General features: G+C 43.9%; 1 protein-coding gene across 3 annotated transcripts in view; it reads left to right on the plus strand.

The window, feature by feature from the left end:
* LOC138514148 (src substrate cortactin-like) overlaps positions 1 to 14,380 on the plus strand; it is a 524,537-nt gene that overhangs the window by 195,738 nt on the left and 314,419 nt on the right. For all 3 annotated transcript variants that reach the window (XM_069629449.1, XM_069629451.1, XM_069629450.1), the window contains exon 4: positions 10,856 to 10,985. In XM_069629449.1, the coding sequence (XP_069485550.1) occupies positions 10,856 to 10,985 (130 nt within the window). The remainder of the gene's footprint in view (positions 1 to 10,855; positions 10,986 to 14,380) is intronic.

Here is a 14,380-nt window from a genome sequence, read left to right on the forward strand (position 1 = left end):
TCAGATGCTCGAGGTACGTTTCCGGACAGTTCCATCGATGGAGATCATCAGATCTTGCATTCTTGTAGCGTGATTGTTACACACAATGTTTCTTTCGTTTTTAGCCATTGGTATGTCCTTCTGTCGTCGCCCTCCTATGTGTCTTCTTTTTTCAATATTGTGTTCATTACTAATGAAAGTCCTATGTTTCAGGGAGTCGATGGAGCATTAGTCCAAGAAGAAGGGGGAGCATGCAGTTACGGGTCGGCGCAACAGCTTGCAGAAGTGTGCACCGCAGTTACAGCGTCCCTTGATGTTCTTATGCATTTCGAGGTATGGATACTGACAGATCAATCATGCGAGATCAAATGACGTGATTACATCCGCTATACTTCCTTCTTTATTAACGCAAGTACTATGTTTCAGGGAGCTGACGGAGCTTCTTCAACAAGAACATCACCCCTAGTAGTTGATGCAGATCTCTGGGTGGTGACACTTCCAACGATGGAGCAAATCGAATCATATTTAGATATCCATTATTTATTTTAGACAACTGATCATTTGTGCAGGTCTATTTAGATGAGCCGTTGACGCCTGCAGAAAGTTTATGTTCTTTTAAACAAAATAGAAAACCATACTAATGCAATTACTGTGTTTCAGGGAGTTGCTGAAGCGTCATCTTCAATAATATCATCAATGGAAGTCTATGCGGAGCCCGAGGTATGGATCTTGACAGTTCAATCTAACTAGATCAACAATGCGTGAACTATTGTCGTTTGAATGTTCTACACAATGCGTTCATTCGTGTTTTGCTATTGAGATGTACGTATGGGTATTGGTCCCCAAGTACATTTTGTGTTTTCAATATTATTATACATACTAATGAAAGTTCTATGTTTCAGGGAGTCGATGGAGCCTCAGTGAGTGATGGATGTGCTTATCATGAAAATATAGTCGTTGCAGCGCGAGAGGAAGTGGAGACATGCACACACGAGTCGGAGCAACAGCGTCCAGATGTTGAAGTTCGAGGCAAGAAAGTTTCAAAGAAAAGAAAGCAAAAGAAGGTTAGTGTCCTGTTCACTATATTATGTTGTCTTTCACTGTCAATAGTTCAATACTGTAAGTTGTGTTTAAACTGAACATCCCTTTTCTAATCTGTCCTCTAGTTGCGAGTGGGTGTAAGAACTAGATCTACACAGACAGTGAAGCGAACGAGAGATGTTGCTTGTCAAACCTTTTGGCAGGGACTTGAGACTGGAGATGCATCGTGCCAATGGGAAGAATATGAAGTGATTGACAACGGAGCTATACCACCACCAGCCATTGATAGTGAATGTCCTCCTGGTAGTTTGGATGCAGTCGGAGATCAATTCACAGAATCCACACCCGCAAAAAATAAGAGCGCGCGAAAGTTGAAGACATTGTTTTTTTCTCCCATCTCCGGACAAGGAACAGTTGTTGCAGTGGAAGAGAATGACATGGACGACAATGAAACACCATCAATATCACTCAGCATAGCGGAAGACGATATCAGAGATTGTACCTTTCATGCGAGTGACATGTCCTCAACGTTACAGGCCGAACCAGCTGGGATGCAGAGTGACAGTATAAGGAAAGAGGCCAAATTCATTGTATTCGATAGCTGTTTGATGGATATTATTATGATGATGAAATGTGGGCATTGGGTTGGTGGGGAAGTATGTGGGGAGCCATTGATTAATGTGACTCGTGCAATTCGAGGCACTAACCTTAAAATACATGCCACCTGTACACAATATCATCCGTTCGCATGGTCTGCACAACCCATGCTGGGGCAACTGCCAGCAGGCAATCTACTTTGTGCAGCGGCCGCACTTTTTAGTGGTTCAAGTTTTAAAAAGTTACAGTATTTCTTTCAGTTTGTGGGAATCCATTTCATTGCGAAAACTCAGTTCTACAAATACCAAACCGATTATCTATTTCCAGCCATCAGCGAAGCTTGGAGAATGGAAAAAATGTCAATGGAAAGTACATTCGCGGGCAAACGCTTCAGGCTAGCCGGTGATGGACAGTGCGACAGCCCAGGATTTTCAGCCAAGTACTGCACCTACCACTTTCAGGACATGGAAAGTAAGAAAATTGTGAGTTCGGTGGTCGTGCAGGTGTCACAAAGTACATCCTCAGTGGCCATGGAGAAAGTTGGCTTTGTAGCATCATTGCAAGAACTACAATCGCGGGGAATGGTGATCGACCTGATAGCCACGGACAGACACGTTTCAATTGCCAAGACAATGAGAGAAGAGTACAAAAATATAAATCACCAATTTGACGTATGGCATCTTGCAAAAACAATCAATAAAAAATTGTCGGCTGCAGGAAAAAAAAAAGATATGCAAGGTATTTCACAGTGGTCCAAGTCAATCAGCAACCATCTTTGGTGGAGCTCAAAAACATGTGAAGGGTCGTTGGAAATTCTACTGGAAAAATGGCGGTCAGTAATGTTGCACTGTAGCAACGTACATCGATGGTCGACAAATGAACATTTCCACAAATGTGAACATGGCCATTTGTCCACAGAGGAGGCACGGAAGAAGAAGTGGTTGATTCCTTCATCACCCACTCACAAGGCCATTGAAAAGAATGTATTTGATAAAACTATAACAAGAGATTTGAGGGGACTCACGGAATTCTGCCACACAGGAGATTTGGAGGTGTTCCACAATATGTGCCTAAAGTACAGGCCCAAAAGATTGCATTTTGGCATGGAAGGCATGATAAATCGGACTCTTCTAGCGGTCTTGGCACATAACCATAATGTTGGCCGTCAACAAAGTAGGACGACCGGAACTTTAGGGACGCTTCGCTACAATAAGGCCTTCACTAAAAGAAGTAAACAATGGGTGATCAAACCAGTGTTTGAGGATATGCAATATGAGTTTATTGAGAGACGTATCGTAGATGTCCTCGATAGGCACATACATGGAGTGGTGAACGAACCTATGCAGGGGACAACTGCATTGCCACCCAACATTGCCTCTGTTCCATGTCCACCTAAAGCAGAGCTCATTGAGAAATACACATCACGGTTTAAATGATTGTAATTTGATTGTCTGTTCTCTCGAGTCTCCTCATGTTGCAGGCCCAAACTAGAAATGTGTGCTCGCTCAAAGTGAAGGTCAGCTGCTTTGATGTTTTGCTCGGGTGGCGGAACGGCCCACGACCCAGTATAAGGTTCTATTGTGATTTGACCTTGACAGGCCGGGACCATCCCGAAAGACTAAGAAAAGATAATGAATAAAATTTCAGAAACGAAACGATGAGCCACGTTCATTAGAAGAAGTAACGTCGGCAAAGAAGGAGTGGTGTTTCGGGTCTGCCCTACACAGAGACACAATGGAAAATGCAAATATAATGTAAGTAACTTTTGATGAGTTTATACCGCAATTTCATTACTATACAGTGGCTTTAAAGACGGGTTCAGTTGTACTTGTTCGTTCTATGTGGCATATTGTTTTCTACCGCGCACTATCTTGAGGAGAAACATCTGCTTTTACTGAAGCACCTCAAAACCTTCCTCTTTGCTTCTGCTTTCTCTCTCCCTCTCCCCTGCTACAACTGGTCCACTGTCTGCGACCTCGGTCCTGGGCCCTTCCACTCTCCACCTGCACTGCCTCCCTGTCAACCCCTGCACTGGGGGACTGTCTCAGTATCCTACAGCCCCCCCTTCCCAGCACTTGTTCTGCACTTACCTTGCACTTGCCACCAGCTGGCCCTATTTATTTATTATTTTATGCTACTTACCTTGTACTCCACTCCCCCCCCTCCCTGCCTCGCCACGCCTTTAAACACTTGTGTACACCCAGTAGCGCTGTCCTCGCTATGATTTTAATAAGGATCTGATGGTGAGACTAATTTCATTTTTTATGTTTTTAGGTACATCATTCACTACTGTCTGTGTCACGAGTACCAGACACCGGCGGACGGCTTCTACAGCCGCCAGTTGCTTCTCCGCGTGAACAACGTTACCACCCTGACCATTTTATGGGACGATCGCCAAGTACAAGTATGCCCTTACGCGGTACTAACGGTTAGATGCAACATACCTACCGTTGTGGTGGCCTAGTGCCTCGTTGTTGGAACAGCCATGCGATTATCAGTGCGACCGAAGAGCTTATTTTTATCGTAAACCAACACCCTGTGTACTGCACACGAACATCGCTTCCCTCAAGACGAACTAATTTGGATCGAGAGCAAAGAAAAATGCAAATCGCTGAATATTCTCTAAACATTTGATGTCCAATAAATGTACTTTGCCAAATGTACAATCTTGCCGTTTGCTTTTAAACCACGGTTTCACATTCCGAATTGTGGCGCTGTATTGTGAGATGCTCTAAGACCCTGTGTACAGCAAAGGACCATCGCGTTCCTCAATACGAACTTTTTGGAACATGAGCAAATAAAAATGCAAATCGCTGAATATTCTCTAAACATTTGATGTCAAATAAATGTACTTTACCACATTTACAATCTTGCGGTTTGATTTCAAAGTACAGTTTCATATTCCGAATTGTGGTGCGCTGTATTGTGAGCTGATCTGTGTTGATTTCCGGGGTCTGTGTGGAGTCGCGTAGAAGACGCCTGGGCGCGTTTGCCTACGCAGCTCAGTCACGTCACGGATAGAGGCGGGGAATATGAATGTTTTGATAAAGTCTGTTTCAGGGGCGGGGGATTTGATTTAGTGCCGCAAAGGCAGGTGAGCCAGGTCGATGGGGCGAAATGATAGGATTATCACAAAATGGAGGCTGATTTCGAGTGCGATAATGGGCGAAAAGTCGGGTAAGGTCCATAGGAAAGTTTCCTACGATCTACCGATTTATGCTTACAAACACATGGCCGACCCGTAGGGACAATAAAAAAAAAGTCCCGGAACTATCCTTTAAGAATGGTTTGAGCTATTTACAAAACGGCTTCTTCATACACACGTTTCTGAAACAGACAAAGGAACTTAGTATAAGTGATGACCATGATCATGCTAATGCAGCCTATACAAATAGTGTGTACAACAAAAAGGGGGGCTCCAACCACATATCAATTAGTTAACACTACTATCATATTTGAGTGTCTATTGCGCTGTATAAATTTCATTATGTATTCAAGCTTCAAAAGTAAGCGAAGTATCCCATAGTGGAATAGTATTATATGGATTTTAATCCATGCACAAATCTTGAGACAACAATTTAATTCTCAAGGAACTGCTTTATTTAGCCGATCATGCCCTATGACTGGGCACACATTTTTAATACTCATGCTTCATCAAATGAATGATAGCATAATACTTGGTACAGCACTAAGTCACATAGCCAACGTCTGAATCAATGGTGTGTTAGTACTGTGTTTGTGCTAAATATTACATCATATTAGAACCATGTTGGGAAAAACCAAGAGAAGAATGACAATGTTTATACATAGAGGATACAGCCATGCGCACAAAGCACACAGTCATTATACACTTATTTCCTGATACTGTTTTGAAATAAAAATATGCGTGGGAACTGTATCTGAAGGAGGGTTAAGGCTAGTCTATTAATTGTAAGCTAGCTTCGAGGCTGGGACTTGCTGGAGTACCCAGCTTTGGGGTGGGTTAAATATTCCCACAGAGGACCAAACCGTCCTCTGTGGGATTCTGTGAGTGGTAATTTCTGCATAGTACTTAATGTTTGAAAGTTCATCTCACAGAGATCTTCAATATATTTCGTTATTAGAACACTTAAGTATTTTACTTTCTTGCTTAACAAGTCTGAAGAGCAATTGAATATAGTGTCCCCTAGAGGCTTTGCTGGCCTCAGTCTGTACAATGAAACCCTACTGAATTGTATTGCCTCTGATTTCCTTAATGGAGATTGCCCGTACTAAAATTACAAGGTCAGCATATGGTGCGATTTCAGTTTGGTCTCTCCCATGGTTGATGCTGATAATTACAGTGTACTGATCTACAGCCTTTCTGAATGGGTCAATATAATGGGTAGAAAGAAAGCGAGAAGAGGGCAACATAGTCTGGTATTTAGATGAATAGAGAAGACCCACGGCAGTGTTTTTACTGGAACTGTCTGAACAGAAAGGGCTATGATCACTTGTATCAGGCAGAGGAAAAGGGTACTGTGACAAAGTCACCTGTTTGTCTCAAGAGATGTTGGACTTGGCGGTGCCAGGGGCTGGATTACACTACCTACAGCATAATTCTGAGCCTGGTGGCGGTACATAGGGTAACCCCTGGATCAACCCACCATGCCCAAGCTCTATACCTGGGGACTGACATTGGAAATGTGCCCATGCTGTGCCAGTCCCTTTAAGGGATGGCCTGTGTATAAATCACATTGCTACCTTGATGCCCAGTTTGCTGAAATTACATCTTTCAATCAGCTTATGTGCAGCAGCACATTGTAAGACTCACTTCAGCAGAGGAAATTACTTATGTTTGATTCTGCAATGTGCCATCCAGCTTAAACACTGCATCAGCTTGATGGTGGAATGCTGTGTGAGGGCCTTCTGCTTCATGTCAGTCAAATCATGTGTGCCTAATCCAAGATGGCGGACCAGCTTTAAGAGACTCGTTTCACGTCACGCCAGAGCCCTTTGAAACCGCATTGAAGGCCACCTGCTGAAGGTCAGAGACTTAGTGAACCCTTGCTGACCCCTAACCAATTGCTCCTCACATGAGCAAGTGCTTGCAATAAATGCAGCCCAGAGGGTGAAACTAGCGTGAAATAAAAAACATTAAACACTTTCAATTGGTGGTTGTTGTTAGAAGTTATCAAGTGAGACAGTGATATTGTTGGAGAGAGGAGGTGGTGGCTTTGCAAGGAGAGAAGGCAGTAGAAAGATTGTGTTGAAAGGATCAGAGTTGTTAGGAATAAGAAGGAGAGAGTATTGAAGTAAGACTGGAGTTAACATCCCAAAGCTGGTTGGCAGGAGTTCTGAGGGGGAAGAAGGAGAGTGTATGAAGTGCAAGGTTTGTGTGAACATCAGAATAGAGGTTGGTAGCACTTGTAACGAGAAAGGAGGAGGGGATACTCGGGGGAAGGTTGGCAAGAAAATCAGAGAAGAGGTTGGAAGGAGGAGTTAAGAGGACAAAGGATAGAATATTGGAGGAAGGATAACAAAAATCAGAGAGGAGGTTGGAAGGAGGTGTTATGAGGACAAAGGATAGAATATTGGGAGGAAGGATAACAAAAATCAGAGAGGAGGTTGCAAGGAGGTGTTAAGAAGACAAAGGATAGAATATTGCGATGAAGGAAGGAAAAAATCAGAGAGGAAATTGGAAGGAGCTGTGAGGAGAGAGGCCTAGAGAACATTAAGGAGGAGGCTGGGAGGGATCACTAGAGGTGAGGTTATGGGTGGGACCCAGGAGGTACAGGAGGAGAGACAGTAGAGGAAGAGAGGGGACCAGAAAAAAACAACCCTTTAAAAATGAGACAATTGCAAATCACTGAGGATCAAAACAAGGTCAGGGTTTTGGGGGCTGGAGGCTGGATCCTGGGATAGGGAAGTGTCAAAACAAGAAAAGTAGAGACAAATATGAGACAAGATGAGGCAATAAGATAAAGTAGAGAAAGGTAAGGTAGCAGTTACCTACTGGAGGCTCTGGAGGTTGACGCACATTTCCCAGTCCTAGATACAGCCTCTTGTTAGGTCCATCATGCAGGTGCACTAGTACCTGGAGATCCCAGAGCATGTCCACCCATGGTACTGAGGACAAGAAGCAGATGACCGCAAACTGCAGGATCAGGAGACAGGAGATAAGTATAGGTGATACTTAAAACCCCAGCACTTGATTAGCCGTGAACTGACTACAGTCTCCAGTGGTGGATTGCGGATGCAGACTTGCAAAATGGAAAACTGTTCAACCCAAGCAGAAGTCACCCTTTTATTGTTGTTGAACCTTGTTTTAAGTAGTTGCATTTGGCATTTATTTGGTTCAATCCTGTAACTAGCCACAATAAACTGCAGGGATCCAGCTAATTGGTTTATAAGCAGGAGCTAAAAGCAGCTCATGGGGATCAGGCATCATCCGTTAACAAGGTGCAACCCCTTTGGAAAAAGGCATTGGTAAATAGCCTGCTGCAAATCTAACTTCCTCATGCGATGCAAGCTATACCGTTGTGTCCATTATGTATGACCCATTATACTTTACATGTCTTCTAGTTGTGTCCTAATGCTCCTTTAACTCTGTGTTTGAGAATGTGTATAATGTCACATGGGTATGTTTGCATGGCCTCATTGAGTATAGTGAGCCAAAAGCAGCTCCTGGTGGCTTTTGTTGTTGGGCAAACCAGGTTCCTCTCTGCTGCAAGTAGGAGCTAAAAAGCTCCTAGCGCCCACCAGGTTCGAAGGCTGAACCACCCTTTAACTCTACCTCCCAGTGCCAGCATGATGCTCATCTTACTCAGCTGTGTGGCAGTACGCAGCGAAAAGCTGCACATTTCCAAATGGTTTGAACAATGGCTTTAACGTGATCTTAAATATCTCACCACCTGGGAGCCGGTCCACCACAGTAATGAAAGGGTCTCTGCCAAATGTATCAGCTCATGACAATGCTTTGCATGTTTTTCCACAATCTGCTGATGGAGGTCATGCGGCTTTACTTGACCTGTTACTCTTGGAGTGCTTGGTGACTTATTTTTTCTATTAATGTTTCGCACGCTGATATATTCCAATGTTTTTTTTGTAATGAACTCCAACCATCCTTAACACATTTTATCCAAACAGATAAAACAGTGAAATAACACTATATTGTAGCTGTTTTACATTTCCGCCAGGATTTCGTTATCTGAAGCATTTGCTTCTTCAATGTGCTGCTTGCTGGCCACTTTCTATCAAGGACTGTAAGTAATGTGGCAGATCCCTCTCGTTTCAAATATTGTTTGTCCCACCTGTCCATTGACAATCCCCAATCCATCTACACAATTCCAATGCTTGCCACCTCCTCTGCTATGCAACCAAGCAGTCTCTTTGTTCGAACTCCTATTACTTCAAGAGTTCTGTGTACCTTCTGGACTATTTCCAGTAAAAGTAAATGATGGGAGCTGGGCTTGTTCTTTCCATTTCTTGATTCAAGTACTTCACCCTCATGCAACCACAGTGAGTGTATTACCATGTTAGTCTCTAATACCAGAATTGGTCAAGATGAAGATGTTCGCAGCCGTAGGGGGTGCTGTCTAGCTTAAATGCCAGCACCCATTTGAATATCAATATCAGAGTGCATAGAAAGGAGATTGGGCGATGGACAGATTTATTCAGGTGTGACTGCATGAGAACCTGTCTTTTCTGAGATCCTAGGAATGCTCTCATCCATAAGATGAGTTGGCCATTAGGAGTAACGGTGGACAAAGATCCAAAGCTGAGATGGCTCTGTTTTGCTTGTGGACATCAGGGCATAGTCCAAAGGGTTCTATCTTCTTAGATCGCCAGGTCTTTTTTCATGGAGTTTTTAGCCAAATATTTTTGGCTGAGAAAACTAATTTTGTAAAATATTTTGGGGGGTTCGCCACCAAGCCCACCTTCTCTATTATCTAGTCCCTATTCCCCACACCCTGGACCTCTTATATCTCCTTACCCACGCCCACATATATTTCGATATGTTTTTTCAGCCAAAAACATTTGCCAAAAAACGCCACAAAAAAAATCCTGCCGATCCTGGTCTTTCCCCTTCTGTAATGGCTTGGCAGGCGAAGAACAGTGGTCTGGAGGGTTGCCCAGAGCATTGCCAGTGGTCAAGATTCATTCTAAACCTTCCAGCCATCACCTCTTTGTTTGTCACCCCGAGTAGGACGGGTATGCCCAGACGTGGGTCCCATGCCTGCTGGGCCTAGAGACCCAAGCTAATCCTCACTGATGAGCCCCAACAAGGGCGAAACATGTTTGGGGATGCTTGTGGTCTCGTGCAGAAGAGATGTGGCCTAGCAGTTCGAGCTGGACTGCCCCTTTTGGGGTGGGGCCAAGCCTGATTTGCATATGGTCTTTCCCCTTCTGTAATGGCTTGGCAGGCGAAGAACGGTGGTCTGGAGGGTTGCCCAGAGCATTGCCAGTGGTTAAGATTCATTCTAAACCTTCCAGCCATCACCTCTTTGTTTTTGCTTTGTCACCCCGAGTGGGACGGGTATGCCCAGACGTGGGTCCTGTGCCTGCTGGGCCTAGAGACCCAAGCTACTCCTCACTGATGAGCCCCAACAAGGGCGAAACATGTTTGGGGATGCTTGTGGTCTCGTGCAGAAGGGATGTAGCCTAGCAGTTCGGGCTGGACTGCCCCTTTTGGGGTGGGGCCAAGCCTGATTTGCATATGGTCTTTCACCCTTATGTAATGGCTTGGCAGGCGAAGAACGGTGGTCTGGAGGGTTGCCCAGAGCATTGCCAGTGGTTAACATTAATTCTAAACCTTCCAGCCATCACCTCTTTGTTTTTGATCTAACAACATAGACCGTTCGAAGGCAGAACTGCGATGAATCATTCTATTACAATAGGTGCTTCTTGGCAATGGCTCCCCTACAGGTGAATTAATGCCATCGACCCCTGGGGAAACAAAGTAATAACAATCCCTGCATTGAGTTTCAGAAGAAAATGCTTGGTGGACAAGCAATTTGGGTTAATTTGTCATCTGCTTGAAAAAGCTCAGCCTAACCAACCCTTGTCAAGTCAATCTTCTTTGGAATAACATTTGGCTTTGCCACCAAGATCAACATTCAAAGATAAAACTGGGTAGCTTTAAAACTGTACAATGATAATGTAGTTGACTGCCTACTGTGTCTGTGTTGCACCATTATTTCTGGAAAAGTAATAATGTACAATACTGTGTTGTATGTTTTAAACCATAATAACATGATTCTGAAATCCTCATGTGCAGCATCCATCAGTTGAGGAACAAAGTGTCTGAGGAACATGACACTCTGAAGAAGAAGGAACTGCAAGAGGGGCCCAAGGCCTCCTATGGCTATGGAGGAAAATTTGGAACAGAGCGAGACCGAATGGATAAGGTAAGGTTTAGGGTGCAAAGAGGAAGAAGGGGGTGGGGCCTGCGAGATGAGAGGTGCCATAGGTCAACACAACTGGAGAGATTTCCTATGTACGCCTGGTAGGTCGGATGCTAAAAACAGAACACACCTCTGTCTATCTTTCCCTGCCGTGTGTGGCAGGTGAAATCTGTGGAGTTTAGCTCAAGGAATATAGTGCAAATATTTTCAACTAGCATAGACGGTAGCTTGGGAGAAGGTAGCAGGAAGCAAGACCATCGTTATTGCAAGGGGTTTCTGGGTTACCCTCTTATTATGATATGATATGATAGGATATGATAAGGCATTTGTAACGCGCCTATACACAAGTGTTTCAAGGCGCGACGAGGCAGGGGGGGAACAAGGGGAGACAGACAACGATCTTACTAGGCCAGGTGTCATTCAGATCGCGCACGTGCAAGGGTAGAGGGGAAGGGAAAAGTGCATGGGGGAAAGGGAGAGGGGAAAGTGCAGTACAGGGTTATTAGCATACAGCATACAGGATAAATAACAAGGGCCAGCTGGTGGCAAGTGCGAGGTAAGTGTAGACAAGTGCTGGGAAGGGGGGCTGTATGGATACAGACACAGTCCCGTAGTGCAGGGGTTGCCGTGGAGGCAGTGCAGGGGAGAGTGGCTGGGCCGAGAACGGTGAATGGCCCAGTTGCAGATTCAGTGCAGTTTCAGTAGTATTAGCAGGGGAGAGGGGGAGAGAAAGCGGAGGCAAAGAGGAAGGTTTTGAGGTGCTTCCGGAACCGGAGGTGGTTCTCCTCAAGTTTCAGGGAGGCAGGAAGGCTGTTCCAGAGGGAGGCCCCTGCAGTGGAAAGAGATCTGCCCCCAACTCATTGTTTGGAGAAGCGGCTGACCCTGAGGGAGTTGGAGGCGGATGAGCGAAGAGCTTGAGAAGGAAGATTATATTATAATTATTATATTATAGCATGCTCCATTATAAACGGTATGCAGTAATAAAATCGTGGCACAAATATCGGCTTTACAAAACGTTGCGGCCAAAATGCTGTGGTTTGACCCGGTAAAAGTGTAACCCATTATACGGTATACCCATATATTATGAATAAGGTAGAATCAATACTTAACACTATAATTACTCCTACAACTGATACTCCGGAAAACCTGGCAAATAGGATTTCTTCTTACCTAGAAAGTGTAGCACACATTTTAGCACCTATAAAAATGAAAACGATAAAACCTGAAATTAAACATAATATATGGTTTACATCGGAGCTTCAATCTCTAAAATCATTAACCATTAAATCCTACTACACGTGGAAGAAGCATAATACACCATTGCTTCTCAGTAAATATAAAGCCTCTGTCTCCACTTATAAAAAGGCCATTCTAAAACCCAAATCCAGTTTCTTTAATGATAGAATCCAAAATGCACAGCACAACACAAAAGAGCTCTTCCGCATCTTGAAAGAACAAGAAAGAACTAACCACATCACCCCAGATAGATCTATATCGGATGGTGTCACTTGGTGCAACGTTATGCAGCAAGCCATGCATAAAAAACTAGATACCATCAAGGAAAATATACTAGAGAAAAGTAACAACTTAAAATGCACTAAGTCTAAATCAGCGAACTGGTCCCCTATAACAGATAAGGAAGTAGAAACTATTATCAATCAACTTAAGCCCACAAGAAGTAAAAATGACATCCATACTACTATGATAATTAAAACCTGTGCCCCCTCCTTAATCACCTCTATCTGTCAATTTGTTAATACTTCTATATCTACCGGCACGGTCCCTCAGGAACTTAAGAAGTCATGGGTTATGCCAATTCTGAAAAAAACAGGGCTCTCAGTCGATATGCCAAACAATTATCGACCTATTACCAATACGGCGTTTCTACTCAAAATTCTTGACCGTGTGGCCTACATACAAATTGCAGACCACTTAAAGACTTATCCTATCCTAAATGACCATCAGTCTGGATTTTGGGTCGGCTATGGCACTGAGACCGCGCTCCTTGAACTCAAGTCTAAACTAATGGCCCGTATGGATAATAAGGAAGCGTCATTGCTCATGTTGCTTGATCTCTCTGCGGCCTTCGACCTGGTGGACCATGATATCATGGTCACCAGGTTGTGTGAAGTGGCCAATTTCTCCCTGCTGGCCTGTAAATGGGTTCTGTCATTTCTTAATAATCGTGATAGTAGAGTCTTTTGCGGCAACGCTGAATCTGAGCCCATTATAACAACTTGTGGTGTTCCTCAGGGTGCTTGCACCTCCCCCTGTTTCTCCAATATATTTACGGCTCCCCTGTTCGCAATGCTTGATCATGAGAATATAATATTTACCAACTACGCGGATGACACTCAATGTGTCATCCCGCTCTCTGGTTCCCACAGTGTAGTCGAACTGGCCATTTGCAGAGTTTTTACTCTAATTGAAACCTGGATGGTCCACAATAAGTTGGCATTGAACAAATCAAAAACCGAACTGCTTGTTATAGGTTCTCCACATACCATTAACAAACTTGGTCCACAATATGATAACTTCCAGTTGGGAGAAGAATCCATTAAACATCCATTAAAACATTGGGAGTGACCTTTGATCAACATATGACCATGAAACAGCATGTCAGTAGCCTTGTATTGTCATGCGCATACTATATTAAACACCTAGCACATCTAAGGCCTCTTATATCGCAGGATAATGCAGAGACTATTGCTAGAGCAACAGTAGGCTCAAAAATAGATTATTGTTCTAGCCTTCTTATAGGACTTAATAAATCCGACTGTAACAGGTTGCAAATATGTCAAAATGGGGCTATTAGAGCCGTCATGAAACTTAGACACAGAGATCATGTTACGAGGGCAAGACGGGAGCTCCACTGGTTGCCTTTGGGATCCAGATTTCTCTTTCGAACTCTGTCTATCATACACAAGTGTAGATCTGGAAATATGCTGGGATATCTGCAACAGCTCCTCTCTACGAGAAATAACCTGAGAACATTAAGGTCGAATAATCTGCACCTTTTGTCCGAACCAAAGTGCCACACTGTTAGAGTAGCCAATTCAGCCTTCTTTTCCAATGGACCAAGGGCTTGGAATGCTCTTCCTTTTGCGATAAGATCCATTGACTCTCTAGAATTATTCAAGAAAAGATTGAAGACCCATCTTTTCAGTTAAATGGTTCTGAGATACTTCCAAAAAAATCATTTTCTGTGGCGCTGCCTACTGGATCCTCCACTTTTTGTTGTTACTTGTTGTATATGTCATGTAGTGCCCTCACGCCTTCGGGTCTGTGGCTGCGCTATATAAATGTATTAAAGTAAAGTAAAGTATACCATTTAAGGGGAGCGGGTGTTGCGGGGGTGTCCCCCGCCCCCCTTAAATGGTATAATGGGTCTGGGGTTT

The sequence above is a fragment of the Ambystoma mexicanum genome, chromosome 12, assembly GCF_040938575.1.
Source record: "Ambystoma mexicanum isolate Mex_15411 chromosome 12, UKY_AmexF1_1, whole genome shotgun sequence".
NCBI lineage: Eukaryota > Metazoa > Chordata > Amphibia > Caudata > Ambystomatidae > Ambystoma > Ambystoma mexicanum.